This window comes from Lygodium microphyllum, chromosome 28 (assembly GCF_053477565.2).
Source record: "Lygodium microphyllum isolate KBCC chromosome 28, Lygodium_microphyllum_v1.1.10, whole genome shotgun sequence".
Taxonomy (NCBI): Eukaryota; Viridiplantae; Streptophyta; class Polypodiopsida; order Schizaeales; family Lygodiaceae; genus Lygodium; species Lygodium microphyllum.
This window is the reverse complement of record NC_141162.1, coordinates 37682930-37710637: the sequence shown is the minus strand read 5'-3', so window position 1 is coordinate 37710637 and position 27708 is coordinate 37682930. Positions and strand designations below refer to the sequence as shown.

Here is a 27708-nt window from a genome sequence, read left to right as displayed (position 1 = left end):
CTCATCAAAACTTATTTAGCTCTCTCAAACTTAAATGCTAAAAAGAGTTTTTGTGTCCCACGAGGAAAGTTTCCTAGTTTGGTTGATCCATGATTCAAGAAGTGTGGGGTAGTGTGAAAATTTCTTTTAGGGAGGGAATCCATCAACAAGGGTTGAACTCATAAAAACACATCTTCATGGTCAAGGGGTTTCATTATTAAGACTTCAAGCTCTTTTATCTTTAGTATGTGTGTAATCGACACCCTGTCACCAGTTGTATTAGCAAGTGTGGGTCATTAAATAAGTTGGTGACTTTAGGCTGTGTGTGCATGGTCTATAAGACCTTTAGTGTGTTGTAGTCACTTCAATTATGTGTTATGTAAAAATGAAGGAAATGAGATGAGAGAAACCCTTCTCTCTGTCTCTCAACATGGTATCAGAGCCATGAATGGGATCTATGGTGGATAGCATTTTGGAAGAAGACTTGAAGACTAAAGGCCAAGGGTTCTTGTGAATAGTAAGCTGCCTGCCATTGTTGTTTTACAATGTATGTGTTGGAGATATTAAATAGATAGTGTCCTCAACCTTTTCAACATCCCGTTCATTTCACCTATTGGTCTACTTCACCATGTGGCTGTCCAGCTTTCATCCGACTGCTGCCACAACCTCTCCAGCCCCAGGCGCCCTCTGTACAGCTGCTAACCTGCTCACTGGAGGCTCCACAGTTGCATTTACAGCCTGTCTGCTGACATCAGTTGTGTCACCACATTTTCCATCTGTTCTGCTAGTGTTTTCAGCTCCTCCTGCCAGGCTACTGGCTGCTACACCTTTTTCTTGACCTGGACAGACTCCACGACAGTGGTCAGCATCAGATCTTCCCTTTCCAGCTGCTGTCCTGACCAGACAGAGTGCTGGTACTGCTGTGTTTTGTTGCAGGTCTGCTCATACTACTACTGCCTTGTTCTTGGAGGTCTCCAACAGTTTATTGTCATATTCAGCCTTAAGTATTATTTATTTCTGTTTACTTGAACTGTTAAGCCTCTATAATTGATTGCAAGCATACTGTGTTGTACAGGGTTTACAAGACAGGTTAATCCTTGAAGGTAGATGGGATAGACTCCAGGTGATTCAAAGAGCATGTAGAAGAGATGGGGGACATTCCTTGCCACTTCGGGTGTAGGCACACATTTTTTGATTTGGAAGCTCATGCTGGTTTACAAGACTTTGCTTGGCTTAAGCACAGATAAGAATTTGGGCTCTTTCGGAATCTTCACAACCATAGAGTTCTTTGATTCTCAAGATAATTGATCCTAGTTCTCTTCCTAAACATTTTTGTCCAACATCTCTTATGATTACCTTCAACTGCTGGACATTGATCAACATCAACTTTCTTTGTTTCCTCTCCCCTTCTTTATCATACTTGGTTTTAGCAAGAACAAGGTTTTGGGCTGCCTATACAAATTTATTCTTAGAAATATAGAGTTTTGCATTGTCAGATGTAACAATTGCTTTACAATCGCTTGCAACTGCTGGATGTTGACTAACAGCAACTTGTTTGGGTTTTCCACTGTTTCTGAAATTCTTTTTGACTGCACTCAGCTTGTTATCACCTCTATATGTTAACTTAATGGCTTTTCAGGTTCTTGAGCTATAGAAGCATAAATAGTGAAAGCAAGGAAATGACTAGGGGCTGTTTTCAAGGGAAATCTACAATTTGCACGAATCTTATTGTGTTTTCTAGGAACATGGTTCACATTTTGCCGCTTATGTCTGTACAGGTCTTCTATCTCTTCAATTTTTATGGCTGCTTCTGTCGTCAATGCTATTTCTTGAAAGCATTGGGCAAAATGGATCTGGAAAAGGGTTTCTTATTACAACTCTGGCAGCTCCTCAATTTGACAGATCAAGTATTTTGGACTTTGGCTTAGGTCCAAGTAATGCCCCAGGTCCCACTCACTCAATACCACCCTCACCTATGTATCCATTGTTGCCAAGTGGGCCACTTCCGGGCCCAATGACCGGTAATACTTTATTAACTTGGACCCCATTCAGACAATTATATTAATCATTTTCATTAACAGATGCCAGGTTGATTAAGCAAGGACAATGTTATACTTTGTGATTTTTCTTTGAAAAAGTAATACTCTGTGCTATGTTTTTTATTCAGGCATTTGCCACCTCAATGTTTCTTCTATAAGTAACTCTCTCAGTTTGACAGCTGGGGACTGCACTGTACCTTTGGCAATGTATGTCAGAAATGTCATATGCTGCCCACAGCTTGAGAGCATGGTACATATTTTAGGGGGAGAACATAGCCTCATATCTGGGTCATTGGGTTGGAATATAACAGGAGCAACTGTTTGCTTTGAAGATCTTATGAGTTTTCTACTAGATAATGGTTCAAACACTACGATCACTGACCTATGTAACATCCAAGCAGCAAATCTGACTGGTGGCTTGTGTCCAGTGAAAACTGTTGAGGCGTTTGAACAGGTGGTTGATACAAGTACTCTTCTGGCTGCATGCTCATCTGTTGATCCTTTGAAAGAATGTTGCAAAGCTGTATGCCAACCAGCTATCACAGATGCTGCAGTGCGGCTTGTATCAGTAGGATCCAGCTTATTTGAAGGAAATAAGAGCTCAGAAATTGCTGACCTGGAGCAGATGATGGATGATTGCTATGACATTGTATTTTCTTGGCTAGCTAGAGAGCTTGGACCAGATGTCTCCAACTCTGCTTTTCGGATATTGTCAAGCTGTAAAGTCAACCAAGGTCTGTTCCTTGCATTAAGAAGAAACTTTTCTGGCGTTACAGACATAAAACTCTTTGTAGCTTCATTATATTTGCAAACTCCTGGCAAAAGTAGAGTTTTAGAAGTTCGATCTGCTTGTATGTCTGATTCAATGGGTCAAACCTCTTGTAAAAAATTTGTATGTTTCCTCTACTGTTTTTAGTTTTGCAATACCTAAGTGTTATACAACATGCAAAATATTCCAGTGCACAAGAAAATAAAGTCTCAGAAACAACAGTGATCTTGAAGTACAGTGTCCTTGTGCAGTCCCTTTGCCTTCGAGTGATTATGTGCTTCTTAATTGGTGGTGATGATGCCGATTAGATCCTTGCAAGTCCTATTTAGAAGAAGTCTTAGCTGCTCCTGCCCCAGACATATTTGCATCCCTCATAGAAGCTTTAAACATCTCCTTGCCCTCAGCTTCATCTCACCCTAACTCCCATATCTTCCCCTTAGTCCCGATTGGTGTTTGCTTGATCTTGTGGAGCCACAAACATCCCACTTCGTGCTCCTCGATACTCGCTCATGCTCATACCTTCTTGGACTCGTGACCTTGCCTTAGACTAACTCAAACATTGGGCTGGTTTATCCATGTGGCTCATCCACTATGTTGGATGCATGTTGATAGTGACTAGCCAGGATATTTTCACACTCACATAGCTTATCCACTATCTTGCAAGTCTATCAATGTAATAAAAAATATCAGCGATATATATTCCACTAAGTGTGTGTGTGTGTGAGGAAGCTTGCTTCACAATGGTGGTGCTAGTGATCTCCTCTAAGATCCCCTTTGGAGCTTGGACCCGGAGGTTCCTAAAACCAGCCTTCCTTCTTGGAATGGGTGGTGATAACCTGATTTAAGAGTTAATTACAGCAATAAATAAATGCACATAAAATGAAACACACAGTTTACCATAACATTCTTGGACAGTAGACACCCTGTTGGCCCCAAAATTGGCGCCCCTTGCGGTATTTCTTTAGCTTTCATTCAATTGGAAGGAGTACAACTTGAGATTCTTCAATCTCTTGCTAACCAATTGCTCTTGCTGTCATAAATGTCCAGCAAGCCTTTTGGGTCATTTGCCCCTTGTTTCACCCAGGATTTCTTCTCCAATTTGACCCTTGGCTGGCCAAATGCTGCCCCAAATCAATTCGGGATGGGCTGGCTCCTAAAATCCCTTGATAATCTTCAATTATCAGCTGCTGATTTCAGTCCCTTGAGCCTTCAATCTCTGGCACGGATCCCAAGGTGGCTGCTAAACCCTAATTTCTGATGTGAATTAGGGTTTATTGTAGAAATTACAGATCGGCCCACCAAAAATGGCCGAGATCTCCTCCGAATGGCCGAGAATTGCTGAGAATGGCTGAGCATAGGCTGAAGGAAATGAGAGAATACTGTAGAGAGAATTTTGAGATTTGTCACGAAGAACTAATCAAAATCAGTTGTTGCCCTTTGCTGTACCAGCCCCAAACAGATGCACCAACAACAATAGGAGCATCAGAGACTGTGATCTTCAAGATAAAGTGCATCAGCAGCAATTGCCAGCTTCCCAAGGTCAAGAATATGCAATCTCCATCACCAAAATGGTCTCCAATGGCTGGAAATTGGCCCCTAAAGCTAGCAGCAATAGTCAAACACCTCTTTCCAACAGCTCCAAAATGAAAAAACGAGATTTCCCTCTCCCTTCAACCCTATTTAGCCTTTCCCCCACTTGCACGGGAAAGTTTTGCCAAGTGGCAGCTTTCTTAATCCATTTTCAGAAATTTTCAGCCATTTAATTAATTTTCAGAATTAATTAATTCTGAAAATTAATTCAGCCCTTAATCCATGCCCAAAAAATTGACCTTGCCCATCCAAAAATTAATTGGCTAGGCCATTTGCAACCCAAAGTGTTCCCATGCATTAATTGACCCTTGGACAAGCATTAATCCATTAATTAATGCCTAGTTCCTAGTGTCACCACTGACACTTAATGGCTAATTAATGGTCCTAGGGGCAAATTGACACAAAATTCACCTAGAATCCAATAAGTGTAACTTGTTACAACTTTTGTCTTTGACACCCATCTTTTTCATAGGGTCCTTCGATCTTCAACTGTGAGAAAGTAGCTTGCACCTCACATGTGCATCTTTTAATTGCACATTTGATTAATCCTTTAATTAAATGTCAATTAAACATAAGCAAAGCTTCAAATTTTCATGTTCTCGTGATAGGTTCCTATGTGGGCTATGGTTAAGTGTTTTGTTTGCGAGATAGACATAGGAATCACCCTACTAGCTAAGTCCATGCTTTTTGTGGCATTTGGATGATGCTTCTCGTAGAGAGGAACCCGAGCAACTACTATTAAACATCACCTCTCTAGCTCAACTAGACTGTCTTCCTCTTACTCATACATGGACTTGGCCTTTGACTTAGACAAAGGTGGCAGTTGGAACATGTGTGAATAGCTGTTGCTTGGCTGGAAAGAAGTGAGAAGATGGCTGGAAATAGTTGACAAGGCTGAGAAGTAGGCGCCAAGTGATAGACAACAATGGTGGACAGCTTTGGTCGGGATCTTTGTGAATGGGATGTGGATAGTAGGGATACATCACCTGCAAACTACAATATGAGATTTTGGCTGATTGGAGGGCAACCTATCTATTTATAGAAATTTGGGTCCTCCTAAATAGGGTTTGTGCTTATGGGACACAGATACTCTCTAGGAACACATTTCTTTTAATAAAGAGGTTTAATTTATTAATTAGGCATTTTTTGGGAGTTTTAAAGAAGCTAATGCACTTTTAGTTTAATACCCTCTCTTAAGCCCAAATTTTTTTACTAGGAGAAGACTATACAAGTCCATGCTTAAATTTTTCTTTCCTTTTACCCAAAGGGCGTTCCACCCCAAGGAAGCCAAGGCATTGGACAAAGGGTACAACGTGGTTGCCGAATGGCCTACTAAGACTACAAAGGCAACGGTTATCTTACCAAGGGAGCTCAAGTGATCATCCCAAATAGGCTAGGGCATCGAACAAAGGGTGCATGTCAGCTGCCTAGTGGCCTACCAAGGGTTGCAAAGGCGGATGGAATCATGATAGACTTCGGTCTCCCTTAAAAAAAAAGAATAATTTTTTGGTTGTGTTTGAATTGATTTAGCTTTAAGTGAGGCTTTCAATCAGTTTTTGTCCTATCAAGCATTTGTACTTGAACAGGGGAATTTAAGGAATGGTTAAATCCAAGACCTTCACAAAATAAACAAGCTATCTCAACCATTGTTGGAGGTTAGTGACGAGAAAAATATGTGTGAAAAAGCTATGGGGACTATGTGGATAAGCTAAGCTAAGCAAGCAAGCGAGATTGCCATATAAGCTACCACGAATATGGTGGATCTAGGATTAACCACTCCAAAAGATCGAAAAGAGATAAATGCACATAGATATATGTTTACAAGAATAGAATTCTAATGTATGGGGTTATGCAAGAGGCAATGCAACTCATCATACTCATGCAATGTGATGCAATCCTCCTTGGATAGTGCCCTCATAAGAAAATTGTTCACTTATCCTAGTGCCCTTTTACAATCATAATCATCTTGATGATACGGATAATGTTACAAAGTTCAATAATGATATGTCTTTGAAGTAATCAAAATCTAGTAGACACCAAGAGTAGAAGACTGCCTCCTTTCACCATTGGATGGTGGAAGGAGAAGGAAACACCCCCTCTTCCCCTAAGATGTTGATGTTGATGGGAGAAAGAAGAAGCACTCAAGAAAGAAGAGTGAATTGCATGTCCAATTGAACTCTTGTGAAATGAATGACTTTCAAGGACTCCTGTCATGAGGATATGTAATTTTGAAACCTCACTTAACATGTGGATTAATTTTTAATCACATGATTGAGTGAATGTTGCATATGTGAGGTGCAACTAGGGTCAAAGTGAATTTATGAGCCCGGGACCCGTAGAAATCACGGGATGTCAAAGGCAAAGGTTGCTATAAGTTATGTCGCTCAGGTACTTTATAGTATCTAGTGCTAGTTGTTGGCCTAGTTCATTCATTTGGCCATAAGTGTCAGTTGGCACTAGAGAAGTGGCATTTAATGGTACCTAACGCTAATCTGATGGTCAAAAATGGCGCAAAGACACTCGGGAATGGAAGTTGCCTAGCCAATTTAATTATTGGCAAGTTAGATTATTTTTCAGGGCACCGAAATAATTATTAGATTAATTTTCAGTATTTAAAGACTGAAAATTAATATTTAATTATGAAAAATGCTGGAAAAATCATTTGGGAATGCTGTCACTTGTCAAAAATGCCCATGCAAGACTGAAAAACGTCTTTAGAGGCTAAAGAGAAGCATTTCTATAAATTCAGCCTGCAAGGGAGAGGGAGGGGAGACTGTTGGTCTGATTTGCAGCCATTCGAGGACCTTCTGAGGCAGCCAGGGGCAAAAGAAGACTAATCAACAGCAGGAGACAGCATCTACAGGCTGTTGAGGCAGGGCAACAGCAGTAAATGATTGATTTTCTTTAGTTCTTTGCATCTACATGCTGTTGTGGCGAGCAGTAGCTGCACTTGATTGATTTTCAGTCATTCTTCGTGACAAAACTTTGAATTTTCTCTCTCTACAGCTGTCCCTCTCATCTCCCAGCCATTTCACAGCCTTGCTTCGAAGATATCAGCATTTGGACCCTTGGAGGTTGAGAAATTGCAAATTTCTTTGTTGTAAGCCCTAATTTACAGCAGAAATTAGGGTTTAGCAGCAGACTTGGGAAGCGTGCCAAAAATTGGAAGCTCCAAGACTTGGATTTAACAAGGCTGAAGGTGAATTTCAGCTGAATTCAGGTGGAGGACTAGCCAGCCATTGAATTTGGGGCATTTCCATCGTCTATGAAGTAGTGAAGGCCAATTGAGTGCGCGAATCAAGGGGCAAAATAGATTGAAGACTTGCTGGTCACTTTGGACAGCAAGGGGAGTTGAAATACCGAAAGGGATTGGGAGAATCCCATTGTAAGTCAACTTTTTTTTCAATAAAGCTAAAGAAATATTGAAAGGGGTGCCAATTTTGCGGCCAATCGAGTGTGCATTGCCAAAGATCAGTAGGCAAACTTGTATTTTTAGATTTGCATTTATCGTTTGCTTCTGTAATTAAGTTATAATCAGGGATTTACCACCCTCTCCGAGGAGGAAGGCTGGTTTCATGGTTGCATTGTTGGGATACCATCAAATCCTTTGAATTGGTGGGCCCGTGGTACTTGATTGCAACTTGGGACTATTGCATTATCGCTGAAATTGTTCTTAGCAGTGAATTACATCAAGCATGACTTCACATGGTGATACCGGATCAAGTAGAGAGGATGCAACATTCCTTGGTCAATCACATGGTGAAGGGGAAAATGCAATGATTGATGTTGGGTATGGTTCTCAGCATGGACAGCATGCTGAAAATGTGGGAGATGACCCAAATGTTGGCACTTCAATGCATTAAGAGGCTGATGACCATGAAGGGGCTGAAGCATTTGATGATAGCTTCAAGGATCGAATGCGTACAACAGCAAATCTTTTTGTTGAATTGGCAAAGGATCCCTAGTTTACTCGATTCTTGAATGCCCCAAAGAAGGACAGCAAAGGCAAAGAGAAGAAGACACCTTCAATAGCTTCGGGACAGCAACAAGAACCGAAGGAAATGCTTAAGCCTTCTTTAGAAGAGCCCAAAATGCTTGATGAGCAGAGAGAGTTGGTATCCATGGGGCAGCAAGTGCAAATGCATGGCCAACTTGGTAGTGCCAATACATGGGAACATGGGGAGCAAAGCAATTATTCACATGCAAGCATGGGACAGCAAGGATATTTTGGTGGTGGTACCATTTTTCATGCTATGGTTGGACAGGTGCCACATATGGGAATGTATGGCACAAATCCCTATGGTATGCAGCAGCCAATGCATGGCTCAAAACACCCAACGTATCCGGGTAATGCAAGTGGAATGCCTAATCCCATGTATGGCAGCATAAGTATGATGCTTGGGGCACAAAGCGGGCCATATGGATATGTATCGGCACCCGCAAGGACTGTTGGAGCACAAGGATTTGGTGCTGGTCATATAGGTGCTTCAAATAGTGCTGGTTTTCATGCAAATACAGCCAATGTACCCTTTTTGCAGCAGTCCATTTATGATAACCTGACTCCCATAGGTCCGTCGAAGGATTACGATGAAGGTGGTAAAAGTGTGAAGTTTGAGCCTTTCAGTGGTACACAAGATAGGCTGAAAGCACTTGTTTTTATTTAGCAATTTGATGCAGTCTATTCTGGAGGCAACTCCACAGAGACATCTAAGATATGCAAGGTAACCACATTTTTGAAGAGAAATGCATTGCAATGGTGGTCTACACTTCTTATTCAAGGGAAGTCACCTACCACTTGGTTCCAGTTCAAGCAAATGTTTGCTTCAAATTGGTTGACTAGTACCTTTGAAGTAGACATTATGATAGCTTGGAATCAGTTGAATTCCAAAGATTGCAAGAACTTGGATTAGTATAATAAGAAGTTTTGGGATGCATTGTTGCCAGTTACTTCTTATCGCACAGTATCCCTCCATGAGTAGGTGGAGAAGTATATTTGTGGTTTGCCAAAGGAATCAAGGATTTTTGCATTAAGTTCACTGTTTCCAACATGTCTCAGCTTATAGAAAATGCTACTATAGCCGACACATTGCTGCGTGGAAGGATGCAAGATTCCACGATGATGATGCCAAGTCACATTTCAAAGAGGCAAAGGCTAAGAAATGGGGTAAATTTGAAAATAAAGCTGAAAATCGGGGTAGATCTGAAAAATAGGGATGGAAAGAGGAACACATCGTAGAGAAAGAGTGAGAAAAGTGATGCATTGTCACGTAAACCTTAGTTGTCGACTGTCAATATGGTTTATCACACTGAGTTAGATGCCATGAAAGAGCAATATGTTGCTGATTCGAACTTTGCTAATGTTTATGATCAGCTTTGCAATGGCCAAAGGCATGGACACTTTGTGTAAGAGATGGATTTCTAATGATGCATGGACGACTATGTGTCACGAAGCAATTAAGGCCTAGAGTTATCACTGAAAGTCATGTTTCTCCGTATGCAGGACACAGAGGTATTGATGCCACAGTCAAGGCAGTGGAGCATTTATTTTATTGGCTAGCTTTGAGACATGATGTAGAATAGTTTGTTAAGACATGCGTCGTATGCCAGAAGGTAAAGCACGATAGGTAAAAGATGCCGGGTTTATTGCAGCCCTTGCCTATTCTAAATAGGCCTTGGAAGAGCATTGCAATGGACTTTATTTTTGAGCTTCTTAAGACACCCACAGGGAATGATGGGATATGAACTATCATTTGCAGGTTTAGCAAACAAGCCCATTTCATTCCAGTCAGGAAGAAAATAAAGGTTGATCATATGGCACAATTGTTTTTGCAGCACTTCTTTACGTATCATGGTATGCCAGAGTCGATCATTAGTGATCGAGACTCCCGGATGACGAGTTTATTTTGAAAGGGCTTGTTTAAGAATATGGGTATCACGCTGAAATTCTCATCATCCTTTCATCCACAGACAGATGGTCAGTTTGAGGAAGCGAATTCCACAATGTTAGATCTTTTGAGGTGCTATGTTTTAGACCACAAGACATAGTGGGAGCAGTATTTGCCCTTGGTTGAGTTTGCTTACTGTATAGTGCATAGTTCTACGGGCAAAGCTCCATTTGAGGTGGTAGAGGGTGGTAAGAAAGTACCCTTTATTTTGCACACAAAAGATACAATCTTTGAGTTTGATTGTTATGTGGAAAGCATGAATGTAGTTTATTAGAAGGTTAACTATGCACTTCAAAGATCATAGGATAAGCAAAAGAGGGCAGTTGATCGCCATAGACGTGCTTTGCAGTTTGCAGAGGGTGATTATGTATTGTTGCGTTTTGAAAAGGCAAGGTTGAAAAAGATGAAAGGAAGAGAGATTGTATTCAAAGTTGAGTATGAGAGACTATGGGCCCTTCTAGGTGTTGGAGAAGATCAGTGATGTGGCATATCAGCTGAAATTACCTCCACATTGGCGGATACACAATGCCTTTCTTGTCAGTTTGTTGAGGACTTTTCGTGATGATGTGCTAAAGGATATGTCTGCTGAAATTCAGCTTGAGGTTGAGGAGCTAGATGAGATTTTGGTACTTGAGCAGATTTTGGCACACAAGGAAAGAAAGGTCAAAGGTAAAGTTTCCAAGAGGTACTTGGTGAAGTTTCAGAATTATTCACCAATGGATGCTAAACAGATGCAAGAGAATGACTTCGCAGACCATCCTCAGTTGTTGCAGCTTTACCTAGATGCCTTTCAGTTAGAGCCTGACTTTAGTTCAGGCCCCGTCAGGTTCAATATGTAAAGAAAAATACCCTAACACAGAAACATAAACAGAAACCGTACGACAAAGGACATACTGATAAAAGGAACACAGTTAGGGTTAGGGTTAGAGAGTAACTCAGAGACAATGAACACAGTGAATAAATGAAATGATATGACTACTAATAGTACGATGCTTATGCAGCAAACACACTGTGCAGTGAATGAATACTGAACCTCGAACTCCCGTATCTCTAGGATCAGGGCAGGGGTAATGAGTTGGACAGTGTGTCGTACTCCGAACGGATCCCAAATCGCAGCAAGGTAGTCTCCGGATGTCGAATACCAGCAAACGCAGTAGTGAGAAGCTGGATCTGATGCAAACAACAGTGAGGAGAGAGAAAGACTAAAAACGGAGCTTGCAGGAGAGAGAAAGACTGAAAACGCAGGTAGGACAGCTTGCAAGAGAGAGAGAGACTAAAAAAGGCGCTTGCAGGAGAGAAAGACTGCAACGACTGCAGACATGAGAGAGAAAATTATCAGGGTGGCAGTTGGAGCCTGCAAACGCAGCAGTTTGCTGGCGTGGCAGGTTGTACAACAGCAGTGCAGATGAACAATAGTCAGTCGCCAAGCAGAAACAGCAGCAATCAGCGTGTGGAGGGCTGGAAACAGGCGCTAGACTGTAGGGAACAGTGATGGACAGCAAGGGCTGAGATGTCCTCCATGACCGGGGTGTGGGCAGCAAGCTGGTAACACTTGAAACCTGCAAAAACGAGATTGTGAAAGAGTGGAGGGATGGCTGCCAATTAATAGAAAATTAGGGTTCTAGATCCTCTCCCACTTAACTTTCTCGATCTGCTCCTCGTTTTAGGGTTTTGGCTAAAATAAGCATGTTTTGGGCTTGTTTAAGTGGCTAAGTGCATTTCTTAGCACAACATAGTAGAGCAAGGGTCCAGAGTATTGCTTGATGCTCAAGGGGGAGGTAGCACTTCCACTCCTCTAGTTATGGACACCTCTCATATGTAGTGGATCTTGGATGTATTCAGCATACATTCAGGGTACTGTAGCTGAACAATATATTTGCTAGGAGATCACTATTCAGTGTACTAGTCACTATGTTTGGTATGAGATCAATATGGTTTTCACTGCTGCTCTGAAACTGTACATTTGCATATGTTATGTTGGGGGTGTAATCAGTTATGCTTGGCATGTCATTGGTTATGCATGGTGTAGCATCAGTTAATGATCATCAGGGGCTGATTATTGAATGTTAGTTTTCAGCGTATGCGTATGATCATTAACATTCAATGGTATTCAGCTTAGTTTTTGATTAGCTTGAGAGCCATTTATGGTCACTTTTTGGATCAATTGTGCATCAGCTTTTGCATTGAAAGCTGGGCGGTTTTTTGCAATGAGTTTGTGATCAGTTTGGGGTCACATTCGCAGCAATTTATGATCAATTCTCAGATCAAGAAGTGATCAGTTTATGATCAGATTATGCTCAGCTTTCAATGGTTTACATCTAGTTCCATGGATAACAGCATATGTTATAATGCCATTGATGTTTTAGCCATGGTTTAAGCTTGGTTATGCTACACTATGATTTGGTTTTGCCAGATGAGTTGAGCTCATGAGAAATGGATATGTCACATGATAATCTGGCAATGTTTTTGAGATTCTTTGTGAGTCTTATGTTATGTTATGTTGGTTGGTAATTTTCAGCTTATGTTGGGCATATAGAATGGTTGAATAGTAGTGTGCATTGTTGTGTTGACTATGATGCCCTATGGAAATTCCAATGTAGTACTTTACTTTTGATGCATTTGGCAGTGCAATCGAGGATATGTATTTTTGAAACCTCACTTAACATGTGGATTAATTTTTAATCAAATGATTAAGTAAATGTTGCACATGTGAGGCGCAACTGGGGTTAAAGTAAATTTACGAGCCCCAGACTTGAAGAAATTACGGGATGTCAAAGGAAAAAGTTGCTAGAAGTTATGCTGCATTGGTACTTGGTGGTATCTGGTGCCAGTTGTTGGCCTAGGTCATCCATTTGGCCATAAGTGTTAGTTGGTGACACTACAGAAGTGGCGTTTAATAGTACCTAATGTCAATCTGATGGTCAAAGATGGTGCAGAGACACTTGGGAATGGAAGTTGCCTAGCCAATTTAATTATTGGCCGGTCAGATTATTTTTCAAGGCACTGAAATAATTATTAGATTAATTTTCAGTATTTAAAGATTGAAAGTTAATACTTAATTATGAAAAATGTTGGAAAAACCATTTGGAAAGGTTGCCACTTATCAAAAATGCCCATGCAAGACTGAAAAACGTCTTTAGAGGTTGGAGAGAAGCATTTCTATAAATTCAGCCTGCAAGGGAGAGGGAGGGGAAGTTACTGGTGTGATTTGCAGCCATTGGAGGACCTTCTGAGGTAGCTAGGGGCAAAAGAAGACCAATCAACAATAGGAGACAACATCTACAGGCTGTGGAGGCAGAGCAACAGCAGTAAATGATTGATTTTCTTCAGTTCTTTGCATCTACATGCTGTTGTGGTAGGGCAGTAGCTGCACTTGACTGATTTTCAGTCATTCTTCACGACAAAACTCTGAATTTTCTCTCTCTACAGCTTTCCCTCTCATCTCCCAGCCATTTCACAGCCTTGCTTTGAAGATCTCAACATTTGGACACTTGGAGGCTGAGAAATTGCAAATTTCTTTGCTGTAAGCCCTAATTTATAGCATAAATTAGGGTTTAGTAGCTGACTTGGGAAGCGTGCCAGAAATTGAAAGCTCCAAGACTTGGATTCAACAAGGCTAAAGGTGAATTTCAGTTGAGTTCAAGTGGAGGACTAGCCAGCCATTGAATTTGGGGCATTTCCATCGTCTATGAAGTGGGTGAAGGCCAATTGAGTGCCCGATTTCAAGGGGTAAAATAGATTGAAGACTTGTTGGTCACTTTGGACAGCAAGGGGAGTTGAAATACTGAAAGGGATTGGGAGAATCCCATTGTAAGTCAACTTTTGTTTCCATAAAGCTAAAGAAATACCAAAAGGGGCACCAATTTTGCGGCCAATCGGGTGTGCATTGTCCAAGATCAGTAGACAAATTTGTTTTTTCAGATTTGCATTTATTGTTTGCTTCTGTAATTAAGTTGTAATCAGGGATATACCACCCTATCTGAGGAGGAAGGCTGGTTTTAACTCCTCAAGGAATGCAAGAACTCGGCCTTTGGAGGAAAAGACTCCTTGCTCATCAAGAGTATAAAGCCCCATCTAGGAGGGGCAAACAAGAAGAGTTCAACGATCCAAGTCTTCGCTTCGATCAACTAGTAGGTCTTGTAAGCATTAGTGTCAACTTGCAAAAGGCAAGTTAGGAGCAAAAATACCACAAAAGACCATAAAACATGTATACCTCAATTGTAATGAAATTGTTTGTGAGTGCAATGTTTGAGGTGCGAAGTTAATCCCACTAGTTAGAAATGTGCAGTGGATAGTGAAGCTAGACTAGAGCGTGCCATGCAAGAATGAATAGATGTATAGGTGGGAGATGTGAAAGGTATATGGTCATTGTTATCAACATTTGAAATAATGGAAAGCTCCATGATTTATTGGATGAGAGAATCTTTAGGAAAAGTGGGCTCAATTGCTTTTGGCTACATACTAGATATACAGGGCAACTCAAAAAGTGAAGAGGACTCATCAAGTCTATCCTCAAGGAAGACTAGAAGTGCAGGATGAATAAAGTCCAAAATAATAGGGTGGGTAGATATTCCAACAACTCCTTGGTTGAAGAGGGAACAGATGGTTCAATTGCCATGCGCCTAGTGGATCCATTGTGCTGGGGTGGAGAATGACCTCCTCTTAGTTGTGCAGGTAGGGTAGGAAAACCCTCACTTGATGTGCTTGAGGGATTACTGCCCTTGGCCTTTGAGTGACACTCCTCATCAAAGTCATCGACCTTTTGGCAATTTTGACAGTTTCCGTTAACGTGATGTGATGGATACCACACACACACAGAGTAGAGAGAGCAGTGAAAGGAGAGTGAGCACGACACCTTTGATATTCGGTACAAATGACGAGTGTAGCTCTTTAGGTTTTAGATAGATATATATGAAAGTACAAATGTGCTAAGGGTGTGTTCACACTCGTGCACATATGAAAGGCACGATGGCCCTTTATTCCCAACAACCTCCCAGCTAAAGGCAATATGCCTTAAGAGGAGAAAAGAATCAGTTAAGTCTAGGTATGTACAAACTTGGAATACATATATACCTATCCAACTCCCATCATCTGTCGGCAATGAGCAAACCTCTCTGTTGAAAGACCCTACCTGAGGAGATTTGCAGGATTATCATCTGTATGCACTTTGACAAGTTCAATGCTCTTGCTGTCAAGTACATCTCTAATGAAGTGATACTTCACTTGTATGTGCTTCGTCTTTGCATGAAAGACGGGATTCCGTGCTAGCATGATAGCACTCCGACTATCACAATGGAGAACAAGTAACTTTGTAATGCCAAGCTCTCCCACTAGACGTGAAAGCCATAAAGCCTCCTTGCATGCCTCGGTGGCAGTCACATACGCTGCCTCTGTAGTAGACAATGCAACACACTTTTGTAACCTGGAGATCCAAGAGACTGCTCCTCCTGTGAAGGTAAACACATACCTAAAAGTGGACTTTCTGCAATCCACACGACGAGCATAGTCTGCATCCGTAAAGCTAACAGCAGATGCCTTCTGCTTTCCAAAGCTTATGCACAAATCCTTTGTGCCTTTGAGGTATCTCATAATACCTTTCACTACTTTCCAATGCTTTTTACCAGGGTTTGCCATGTATCTGCCAATCACTTCCACTACCAAGGCAATGTTAGGACGTGTAGCAACCATAGTAGACATCAAACTGCCAATAGCTGAAGCATATGGTGACTTGGCCATTTCAGCCTTCTCATCATCAGATGTAGGCCTGCCCTCTGCACTGAGTTTCACATATGGAGGCAATGGAACCCCAATTGTTTTCCCTCCCTCCATATTGAAATGTTGCAAAACCTTGGAGATATACTCTTGCTGAGATAGATAGAGTAATCCTTTTGACCTATCTTTGAGTATTTGCATGCCAAGAATGTGATTTGCATAACCAAGGTCCTTCATGTCAAAGTAAGACTTTGCTTCAGTAAGTCATTCTCTTTCCCTTTTGCCACAAACCCTTCAGGCTGCTGCATATATGTCTTCATGCAGATCACCACATAAGAATGCAGTCTTTACATCCATCTATATGAGCTCCATATCGTAAGCTACAACCAAGCCCAAAATGGTTCTCAATGTAGTCATCTTGACTATAGGAGAGAAGATCTCATCAAAGTCAACTCCATGTTCTTGCTTGTACTCCTTCCCAAACAATCTTGCTTTGTACTTTGATGAGGAACCAGAAGTGACCTTCATTTTGTAAACCCATTTGCATGGAAAGGTTTTCTGCCCTTTAGGCAACTACACCAAGTCCCAAGTGCCATTTTTTTCAAGAGATTTCATCTTTGCAACATGGCTTTATACCATTTCTTGCTGTCTTGTTTGTCCATTGCTTCCTTGAAGCAAGACGGTTCACCACAGTCTGTCAACATGACATAATCAGCCACATTGTTTGCACCAGGAATGAATCTATCAGGTTGTCTAGAAGCCCTAGACAATCTCCTAACCCAATGATCATTGTTTGCTGGCTGTTGAGCTTGTAAATTTCCATTTTAAGCTTGCTGTCCTGACATTTCAGCCTGCAAATCAGCATTAATTTGCTATCCTGGCTGTTCCTGCACATCCTGTGGCTCATCATTATGGGCAATGGCTGGCTGATCATTGGCAGCATTATTTTCTGCATTTGTAGATTCATTTACAGCAAGTATTTGCTGCTGTACAACGAGCACATTTTGCTGTCCAAAAGTTATTTCTTCCCGGAATACAACCCTACGGACCTCCTCAGTCTTTTCGGACTCTTTATGCATGCGATCTTCCCGGAAGATAACATCATTGTTGCGTACTATTTTCATTTTCTTGGGATCCCATAATCTATACCCCATTTAACCTTCATCACCATATCCTAGGAAAATACATTTATAGGACTTTGGCTCAAGTTTGCTGTGTTCTTCCTTACGTATGTGCACAAATGCGTCACAGCCAAACCCTTTCAAGTGTGCATACGAAGGTGCCTTGCTTGACCACGCTTCTTGGGAAACTCCCCTTCCCAAAGCCCATTTTGGTTACCGAGTGTACGGCTGTTATAACAGCCTCTGCCCAAAAACCATGGGGTAATGCAGCATGGGACAGCATTGTACGGACCTTATCTTGTATGGTCCGATTTATATGCTCTGCAACTCCATTTTGGGGTGGATTATGAGGGGCAGTGAGCACCCTCTTTATCCCTTTGCTGACACAAAATGCCTGAAAGGTCTTGGATACATATTCCCCACCATTGTCAGAGCGAAGACACTTTATTAATCTGATTCTCAACCAATGCCAAGAATTTTTGAAACTTGTCAAGCACTTTGTTTTTGCTATGAATAAGGTAAACCCATACCTTCCGTGTAGCATCATCGACAAAGGTGAAAAGGTCTTTCTTTCTCCCTAAAGATAACCTTGGGGGAGTGTAGTAACTCTAGAGGAGAAGATTTCAGCGAAAGAGACTTTTTATAAGACGTCTGTGCATGTTTACCATAAACACAATGATCACAATGCTCAAAATCAGCATAATGAAGACAAGGCAAGTAGCCCAAACGAGAAAGCACTTTTATTACAGTTTGACTCATGTGTCCCAACTGGCTATGCCACAAAGAAACACTTGGCTACTCGGTCACGACAACAATATGGTCATGCATACTAGATACATGGAGAGGAGACAAGGTATTACTTTTACAATCTCTGACAATCACTCTAGATCCCTTACAGATATTTCATTTCCCATCACCAAAGGTGGTATGAAATCCATCGTCATCTAGCTGCCTTGTGCTAATCAAGCTCTTCTCTTGAGGTGAGGTACATGCCGTACATGCTGAAATGTGAAGACAAACCATGGAGCTGAGAGTGAACGTGACGGATAACACACACACATAGAGTAGAGAGAGCAGTGAAAGGAGTGAAAGGAGAGTGAGCACAATACCTTTGATATTCGGTACAATTGACGAGTGTATCTCTTTAGGTTTTAGATAGATATATATGAAAGTACAAATGTGCTAAGGGTGTGTTCACACCCGTGCACATATAAAAGGCACGATGGCCCTTTATTCCCAACAAGGGAGGTCTTATGAAATTGATCAAATAGTTGAGTATAACGCAATAGTTGACACTCATTCATAGAAGGTGGGCATACTTTGTTGGACAATGATTTGCTGGATAAAATGGAAGTACTTGGGGGGCAATTTATTCATGAACAAAGTAAATTGATCATTTAGTGACTTGGTAACCCAATTGTGGTGAATTCAGCGAGTAAGTACTAAGTATCGATACTTAGCCAACTTGATAGACAAACCATTCCTCTCAGTGATTTTTAAACTCTTGGAGTTCATGGTTACGTTTTATACTTTGTGTACGATTACGAGCCGCATAGTGGTCAATGAGATGTCCTTGATGCTCAGAGGCAAGGTCAAAGTGTTGGAGTTGGATGAAATTTAGGCATAAGACCTCGCATCAACTCAACTATGGCTATTGTATTTCTGCTCTTCCAAGAGTGAACAACCTCATATGAAAACTAGTGGGGGTTAGGCTGGGGTTCTTGTCCTTGGACAAGTTCCCACAATCCTTGGGAACCCAAGACATGCCATATCAGATTAGACCAAGTGGTAAAGTTTGGCTTGTTAAAACGAGTCTTATCTGTAAACATATGCTTGGTTGATGAGGATGAATAGATTGCTGGTGGGAGATAGGTGGGCGGCATATGATAGAACTGTGGGGAACTAGTGTTAGAGATTAGTCATCCCCTAGACTAGCATTCTTAGGCTACAGTTGTACAATTAGTTCTCGTGGGCACAGTTATGCATTTTCCTGTTAGTTTTGGGCATTTTCAGCAGTATGCAGCTGGGCAGGTTGGATAAGAGCTTGTGGTCGAGTCGCAGGCGCTAGTGCCGTGTGGCAGTTAGGAGGCAGATGGCTGATTATTGATTATTTTATTTAGCACTTGGCAGTATATTCCAGCTGGTCGTTTATTTCGCTGGCTGCCCTGATTTGTTTATTGCTTTATTTCATCCTATTCATGGACATTAGGCAGCCTGCCTCACTTCTCATTCTAAGTGGTGGAGTGAAAGATTCGCGGCGGGGCAGGGTCAACGGACCGAACCCCCTTGGGTCATTTTTTTTAAGAATGGAAAATTTCGAAATCCCTTCTTCCCTCTCTCTGATGGGGGTTCACGCGTGGAAGCAAAAGTTCCAGATCGGTGCAAATTTGGCTCGAAAATTTTGGGCTTTTCCCAAATTTGATTCCATTTGTGCTTGGTAGTGACATTTGTTTTAGAAATTGCAGACATTGTGCGTGTTGACCTCAATTAAATTGGGGATTTTGCCAAATTTGTTGGAATTTTGCTAATTTGAGTAAAATTTTATGACATTGGACCTGGAAAAATTGTGGCTTTTCATGTATTAGTAAAAATTTACTTAGCTAGGTCAGATTGGCTAACATTTATGTACTGTTGGACTTGGAATTTTGGGATCTGTGCAGATTTTGGTAAATTTTTGCAGTATTTGTACATGTGGTGGTTGGTTTATGTAAAACAGTAGAGATTTATTTCTGGTTGGGCAAGAATAGCAATGTATTTGCTGGTTCAGCTTGTGCTTTTGTAGTTCAATGCATTTACTCTTGTGTTGTGATAAAAATGACAGCAACTTCTTCCAATTCTGACATTAAGAGTTTGATGGAAATCAAACGGTTTGATGATCAGGGCTTTGACCTATGGAAAGACCGTATGCAGGGCATATTGTTCTTAAAGGATTATGAGGATGCTTTGCAGGAAGATAAACCGTCACAAATGTCTGATGCAGATTAGGCCAGAGTCAACCAAAAGGCTGTGGGTTACATAAAGATGGGTGCCACTGATGACATTTTGACAGATATTAAGAGCTTAGATATTGGTTATGTAATATGGGAGAAGTTGAAAACTACCTATGAGATCACCTGTCATGAGGACATGTATTTTTGAAACCTCACTTAACATGTGGATTAATTTTTAATCACATTAAGTAAATGTTGCACATATGAGGTGCAATTGGGGTTAAAGTAGGAGAGCAACCCACATCGATAGAGCTAAGAGAATCTACAAACTATGCCAAGAGAAGGTGGAGAGCAAGGACCACAGCCTATAATACAATCGGAGCTAAATATCACACAATATTTAGAGAAGATGTAATACTACAAGGACCACTTTATGAGGACTACAGCAGATGGTTTTTATTTAGAGATTTAGATACCTGGACGTATACATGCCACACGAGATGCTGGTAGCCATTGGGCAACTTAGGGTCTCCTCTCATCAACTTGAGATTGAGTCTGGGAGAGCAGCCCACATCACTAGAGTTGAGTGGATCTGCACACTGTGCCAAGAGAAGGTGGAGAGCAAGGACCAAAGCCTATAGTACAATCTGAGCTAAATATCAAACAATATTTAGAGGAGACACCTCCCTCAGAGTAATCATAGAGTCCACACACTAGCATCGCTTGGACTAGTTCTAGTTGAAACTTGAGATTCAGACGCTCTGCACATCATTACTGCAGACACACACTCTACAAAGAGGGGATTGACAATCACAACTCACTAAATTTTTGCAAACAATGTCGACACACAGAGCGCCTACACAAAGAGGGGTGACACTCTAGAGAGCTAAGGAGATCAAAGTAGCATGCCAACCATGGTTACCAAAGAGAGAGGTGGAGGAGCTGCCAGCTACACTAGTAGTGTCTAATAGAGCCAAGGGACCACTCCAAATGCTACCTCCATTACAATCTCATCCGCTCCTGACTACATGGAGCTAGTTCTCAGTGTATCATGTTAAACCACACAGCTAGACAATTACTACTCCATTTATCCACCCCATCAAATTCTTGTTGTATCCCTACAAGGCAAAGGTTGCTGTAAGTTACAATCACGGGATGTCAAGGGCAAAGGTTGCTATAAGCTATGCCGCACAGGTACTTGGTAGGTCTTGGGCAAGATGCCTTCTTTGTCCACTTTGTATTTGGATCATCCTTGCCTCTTCCGTTTTCTAAGATGGACAGCTCTTTGGCACATTTGATGCACCCGTATTGCTTTCATGTTTGATTATACCTCAGGTATCCTTGGAGTTATGGCATGTGTTCGAGGATTGCTGTCATGGCAGATCTCTTCGATGCTTTTGATGGACTTGGTCATCCCTGATGTGGCTGCTGCTTGGCTGGATATTATTTGCTCTACTTCTTTTGTGCTGCCTACATGATCTTTGTATGCTATGTTTTGGTAGCCTTCTGGCTTGTAATTGATGGGATGTTCATGGGTTTTTATGGCTGGCCAGAAGGCCTGATGTACATACTTTCATTTAATTTAAGCTTCTCTTCTCACACACACACACACACACACACACGAGAGAGAGAGAGAGAGAGAGAGAGAGAGAGAGAGAGAGAGTTCTACATATGTGTGGTGCAGCTTGTCCACTTTCATTTCAAGATGTTTCGAATGTGGTAGAATCCTGTAATGGGACATATCCACAAAAGTCCGTTTGCTGTAAATCTCTTTACACATACATCTCAAATCTACAGCGGGAGATGTTAATTACAAATGTACAAGCACTACAATGTGTAACCATATTTGGCTCAGCGCTCAAAAAGAAAGGAGTTTTTGTGAATGTGTATAGCATGTGTGGAGTGGATCTTAAAGACTTCAGCCTTCAAGGTTTGAATTCTTGAACTTGGCAGTCTTATGTTTTGCACGAGATTGTCTATTCTATATTTTTTCTCTTGGATTTGTATTTTTCACTTACTCTCTCCTGTTTGGCATGTTTGGACCATTGGCGAACACCAACTTGTTTTGAACAGCATATGGGGACCAAGGTAAATATGCTTGCTTTTTCTTCTGAAATTGATTTGTGCATGGGGACCAAAGCAAATAGTTATTAAGTGCTTTTTCTTCTGAAATTTATTTGCCTTTTGCGGTGTGTGCAAACCACTTTTTCTTAGTAACAACACATACTTTGAGTACATCCTGAACATTTTGATTGTTTACCTCTGATCCTTGCGCAAAATGATACGCTGTAGCGGTCACAATATTTTGTCACACCCTAATTTATTTTTTGAAGGTTATAAAGTTGGAGTAATGTTTTTCATTCTATCGGGCTGCTTCGAATCTTGCTTATTAACTACATTGTAATTGGTTTGGTCTGAGTTTTCTCATATGCTATGAGGTCTTTTATTGAATCATTGCTGTGGCTTTGTTGTGACAGCAAGAAAACTGTGAAGATGAGAGTAAACTTTCAAACATAGAAAGTTTGCAAGAGAGATCTTCTCGTCCCTATCCATAACTGAATAAGGTGCCTTTAATCACTTTTTCATGTTAGAAGGGCTCAATGGAGTGCGGCTTGTATGGTGTGGAGATGGCTAGAGGGCAACAAAGACTATTTAAATATTTTTTATCTTGTTGGGGTGGCGAAGAGTCACATCGATGGGGGGGAAGTCATAATGTCTGTTCAATCTCTTCTCCTTGCTAATAGCAAGTTGGGGGGACTGTGATGCTCTTTGGAAGAGTTGTTCTTTGCTTCCCAATTGTTCCTCCACATCTAGCCCACTAGATATGCCTCACTGCTATGTTTTCATGCTCTCTCATCTTTGGCTGGGTCACCTCAGCCTGAAACTCCACTTTTTTGCTGTTTCAACATTGCTGTTTCCATTTTTACCCTTCTTACTCCTGTAGTCGCTCAAAACTCCCTGAAACTCCAAAATTTTTCCATTTTTATTTCCATACCCATTGTTTTCTCTTTCCATTTTCCTGTCTACTGTCACTATGGTTTAAAGTACCCATAGAGCATTTGAGTCTGTAGAGACTTTGATGGGATGGCTATGCTGCCAAGATGGTCCTCCAAACCAAGGCTGGCCCAAAAGTAGATGACATGCATCTTGTCTCCAGAGTGCATTAGCACAATGTTCACCAATCTCCAATTGGTATCCACGTCTATCAGAGCAATTTGCCAGGCCATGACATCTTGCTAGCCTATAAGTAGTCCTTTGTGGGTTGTTAGCCAAAAGAACAAAGTCACCTTACAGGGCTTGGAAGTGTCTCCAAAAGCTTCAGAAAATCTCCAAAAACAAAATATGTAGAAAGGTCATACTTCATAGGGTGCAAAAGGAAAGCTGGAGTACCTTGATTCTAGACATGTAAATATTTTCGCTAGAGGGGCTGAGTTTTAAAGGATTAGTGTTTTGGAGCATTGTTAAATGAAATGGTAGTTTCCTGGCCTTTTCTCTTGGAAACTCTGTTCCAATAAGAGTTGCCCTTACTGTTTCAGTTTCACTCTTTTCCCAATGTTTGCCCAAAGTATTTGCCCAAATATTTCTATTATCTAGTAGTCTTTGTTAATTTTATGTAGTATGCTTGTCTAAACTTTTCCCTCCCACATTCGAATAGTGAAGAAGTTCACAGGTCTTGCCATCTAGAATCACTTCAAGTGATATCAGTTGCCTGATGCCTTCCAACCTTCTGACTTGTCCAAAGGACCAACGGGGTGAAGTGCTGGATCTCTCACCTTTGAATCGATCAAACCTTAAGTTTAAAGAAAGTTAAGGATGATGGCCCTCTGATCCAATGCTTGTAAAACCCAATTGGTCGTACAGCCACAAGAAATAGCTTTTTCCTAGCCTTTTCACTTGGATATCGATTTTTCTAGGAGTTGCCATTGCCGTTTCCATTCACCAGTTTCCTAATGTTTGGTCAAAGTATTTCTTTTATCTAATGCTTTGTGTTTTAATTTTTCCTATCTTTGTTTAAATATGTTAGCATGCTTCTCTAAAACTTTTCCTCCCACATTTGAATAGGTTTATATGTGTAATGCTTAGTTGTTGTTTTCTAGCTGTGCAGAGATGGTTGTTGCCATTGCTGTTTCTGTTGCATATGTAGGCCTTCTCAAAGTCGAGAAGCATCCTTATCCATCAGCCATGTTGGAACTTTACACTCCAAAAAGTTAAGGTGATAACAAATACGCACCACTCTTGAATGAATCTATTTCGAGAGGTGGGTGTAAGGGCTTTAAGAAGAGGCTAAAGCCTCAACTAACAGGCTTTTTCTAGACTCTTGTGGATCATCCTGCATATACCACTGGCATGGTATTGCTGCCTAGAATTCAGAATGTTGGTTGTATCTTGGAGCATGAACAGTTAGCTTCTCCCTCAGCTCAGTGGTAGATGTTTAGATTTAAGTAGGATTAGATTGCTTTTGCTTCCCAACAGTGGCAGTCTTCACACGGATTTACTGCAGTCAGTTAGGGGGTGGGGAGAGTGGCCAACCTTGGAGCACCAGCAATTAGCTTCCAGTTAGCTAATGATGACCCTTTTCTGAGCCTGGCTTCTGCAACAACATTTTCCTGAACTGCCTATTTTGGTGCCTTCCACCTTTGATCCTCAAGGAAATGGAGTCCTTTGCATGGATGCATTCTTGGGCATTATGGACTATTTGTAAAACCACACATTACTTTTCTTTCGTAATATTTATAATGATCATTTTACTCGTACTTGTACTATCCATGATGGGTTTCCATCTCTATTTAGGTTCCATAGTAGTAGTATAATGTATTGGAATAACGAAAAAAGAAAAAAATGGTGTGGGTGTACAATCACTTATGCATATGTACCTGTACTGATATTGCTGTCTGTGTTTTGTGTGCATGTGCATATGCCATTTTCCTGCTTTTGATAAGTAATGGGGTCTTTGGACAAATTGCTTGCTTGAACTAGCCACTTTTCCAGTCAGTTCAGATTGATAGTTACTCAACTATCTTAATTTGATTGTTTTGTTATATGGTCCTAAACATTGTTGTTGGATTTTCTCTTGTAAGTGACAAAAACAGTGATGTTTTACCAAAAAAGTGTACATGCATATCTACACAGAGAGAGAGAGTTTAGAGGATGATACCTCTCGATGTCCTCTTAAAATATTCAGTTCTGACCCATGGCAGTTCTTTTATTGACTTTTTAGGCTGCTTACTCAGATCAATACCTACTGATATTGTCTATGAAAATGTAACTGGTATACCCAGCATCAGCTTCACATGTGATTTGAACGACAACATTTTGGCCCCATGGCCTGCATCAGCTTCCCTGTCATCATTTCCTCTATGTGCCGGTAAGACCCCTTCCCGTATCTCAAATAACCTAGGTGCATGTGGTCAAGCATGTGCCTAGTCTTTACTTGGATTGCTAAGGGAAACAAAGCTCTTTATGATTTGGTGTTTTGGTTTCAGCTCTTTAGTTCCGAGTACTATTACTTGGTCCAACTTAGTTTGGCAGCTCCTAACTGTAATTACATGGCAGGGGAAACATTACCGGCTCTTCCCGTACTTGCCACTTCTGGGATTTCAAGTATGATGTTTTCCTATATGACATTTGTACAGACGAAATTTTAACTATTTCTGTTCAAAGCCAAGACTTCGACTAATTTGGTCATACTCTATTTTGTTTTCAGAGAGCATGGCCTCAGATTATCTCAAGATCTTTCTGATGCTGCTTGTGTTTTACCAGAAATTGTGGTAGAGTGATAGCACTTCTTACATTAGCACTGTCAGCTGTCACTGGGGAGCAAGCTTTGAAGTTGTCTAACAATCAGAATGCTTCTGGGCGTTTGTGTAGTTATGAAGCTTTGATTCATCTGCTACCAGCTTGGAATTGGCTTAGTTTTAGGGGCTCACACTTGCATTCATAACCACAAGCAAGTGTTGCAAAATTTCATGTATCATGAGCCACAGCATAGGCTGCTGTAAATTTGCATTACTAACCCCGGTTTTGTATATCATATGGATCTCCTCTCAAGCATAATGCCTTTACTCATCGTGGATTGACTGCACAGTATCAGGTTGAGTTTGTGCCATGTAATATATTGTGAAGGTCTGTTGAACACCTTAATTATATATTTTCTCTGATGGAGGTGTATACTCCGTAATACAAGATACTTTGTTGTTATGCTGCATCTTGTGATTATATATTGTTAACTTTAACAACTTTGTGATTACTTTCAAGGGCTCGGTTACATAAAAGACTGGAGATCAGGTATGAAGGTTTAACCAATCTTTTAGATTTGGTGCTAATATAGTGCTTCCTATTCATACAAACATCTTGTCTCTTATGCAAGTCATGCCTTTTTTCCTCTAAATTCAAAAGAGGATGCAACCCAGTTGGTAGAGTTCACCTTAGCAATCTGCATCTTTGCATCTGTAACCATAGGAGAGTTAATCCCATCGAAAATAGGAAAAGTTCCACATGCACATAGCAATACCTTCTTGGGCCCTTGCTAATGTTGGACATTGAGTTCTGTATTGCTGTTGATAGAGGATGATTTGCAAAAAGATCAGGTTATATGCATTCGATTAGGTATGTGGCACGATCAAAAACCTATTTATACAGAACTTCAGCCATATCTCTTTTGTGAGCAAGATCTTGACCATGCTGCCAAGTGTACCCCTTTGTGGCAACGACTGGGCAACATCTGACACTGAAACTTAATATAATCATGATGAATAAGGTGGTTGTGCAACTGCATTTATAATCAACCAGATTTTTTTGGAAAGTGAAGTGGCTGAGATTCATATTTCCTTGTCCAAATGGCAGTAAAACAATAAATCTTCCATCTTCATGCATAGATAATCCATTGTATGGTGGAAAAGCAATCATAATCCAGAATGTCACGAAAATATTGGGACAGCAAGTATTTGATGGAGTACTTGTGGAAGTCCATACATGTGCTAGAGTGCCATTAGCTTTGAAAAAAACCTCCATAATTGGTTGCCAATTATTGCTCTCAAATCTTCTTGCCTAGTGGCCAACTCAACCTTTCTGGTCCTGGAAAAGTGTTTTCTACAATGGACTAAGTTTATCGCTCTTATGCTTGCAGTAGGGCACCATGCTTGCATGCATAAATGTCATCCAAAAACATGTATATTTGGATTTGGATGGAGGACTTTTGTCACCTTTTGGGCCACTTCAAGAAGTGCATTTTGCTTACTGGAAATATACCTTAATGTCTAGAGCAGGAATTTGTGAAATTGGAAACATGGCCCGGGGGAACCATGAAATCAGATAAAGATGACCATAGCTTGTAAAATTGCAAGAGATGGCTTGCTAATTATTTCACTTCTTTATAGATTGTAACTCATCAAAGGCTTTCTTTGTGATTGAAGGGACTGTTTTGATTGTCAAAGAGTATGAAGAGCAAATATTCAAGTGTGCATACTCATCCAATCAAAATGTGACATGCAGAGTTCAATAAGTTGGCCTTTCAAAGTCTCCATTGATACATTGCCTCCTCTTTATGGCTTCTCTCACCTATATTATGCAGCTTTTCCAATTGTATTACCTTTGTCACACCAAAACTGCATAGGGTTACAGACA

At 40.9% G+C, this 27708-nt stretch overlaps 1 protein-coding gene across 5 annotated transcripts in view; it reads left to right on the top strand.

Moving 5' to 3' along the window:
* The window catches only part of LOC148011362 (putative GPI-anchored protein At1g61900), a 64447-nt gene extending 38203 nt beyond the window's left edge, over window positions 1–26244 (top strand). For 2 of the 5 annotated variants that reach the window (XM_087669962.1, XM_087669960.1), the window contains 7 exons: window positions 1758–2000; window positions 2147–2752; window positions 21770–22015; window positions 22159–22173; window positions 25304–25450; window positions 25639–25686; window positions 25790–26244. In XM_087669962.1, coding sequence (XP_087526088.1) covers window positions 1758–2000; window positions 2147–2752; window positions 21770–22015; window positions 22159–22173; window positions 25304–25450; window positions 25639–25686; window positions 25790–25857 — 1373 coding nt within the window. In that variant the 3' untranslated portion in view covers window positions 25858–26244. Of the gene's footprint in view, window positions 1–1757; window positions 2001–2146; window positions 2753–21769; window positions 22016–22158; window positions 22174–25303; window positions 25451–25568; window positions 25687–25789 lie in introns of those variants that run through there. The other 3 variants (XM_087669963.1, XM_087669964.1, XM_087669965.1) reach the window with 3 other exon arrangements.
* The last annotated feature ends 1464 nt before the right edge of the window (window positions 26245–27708 follow it).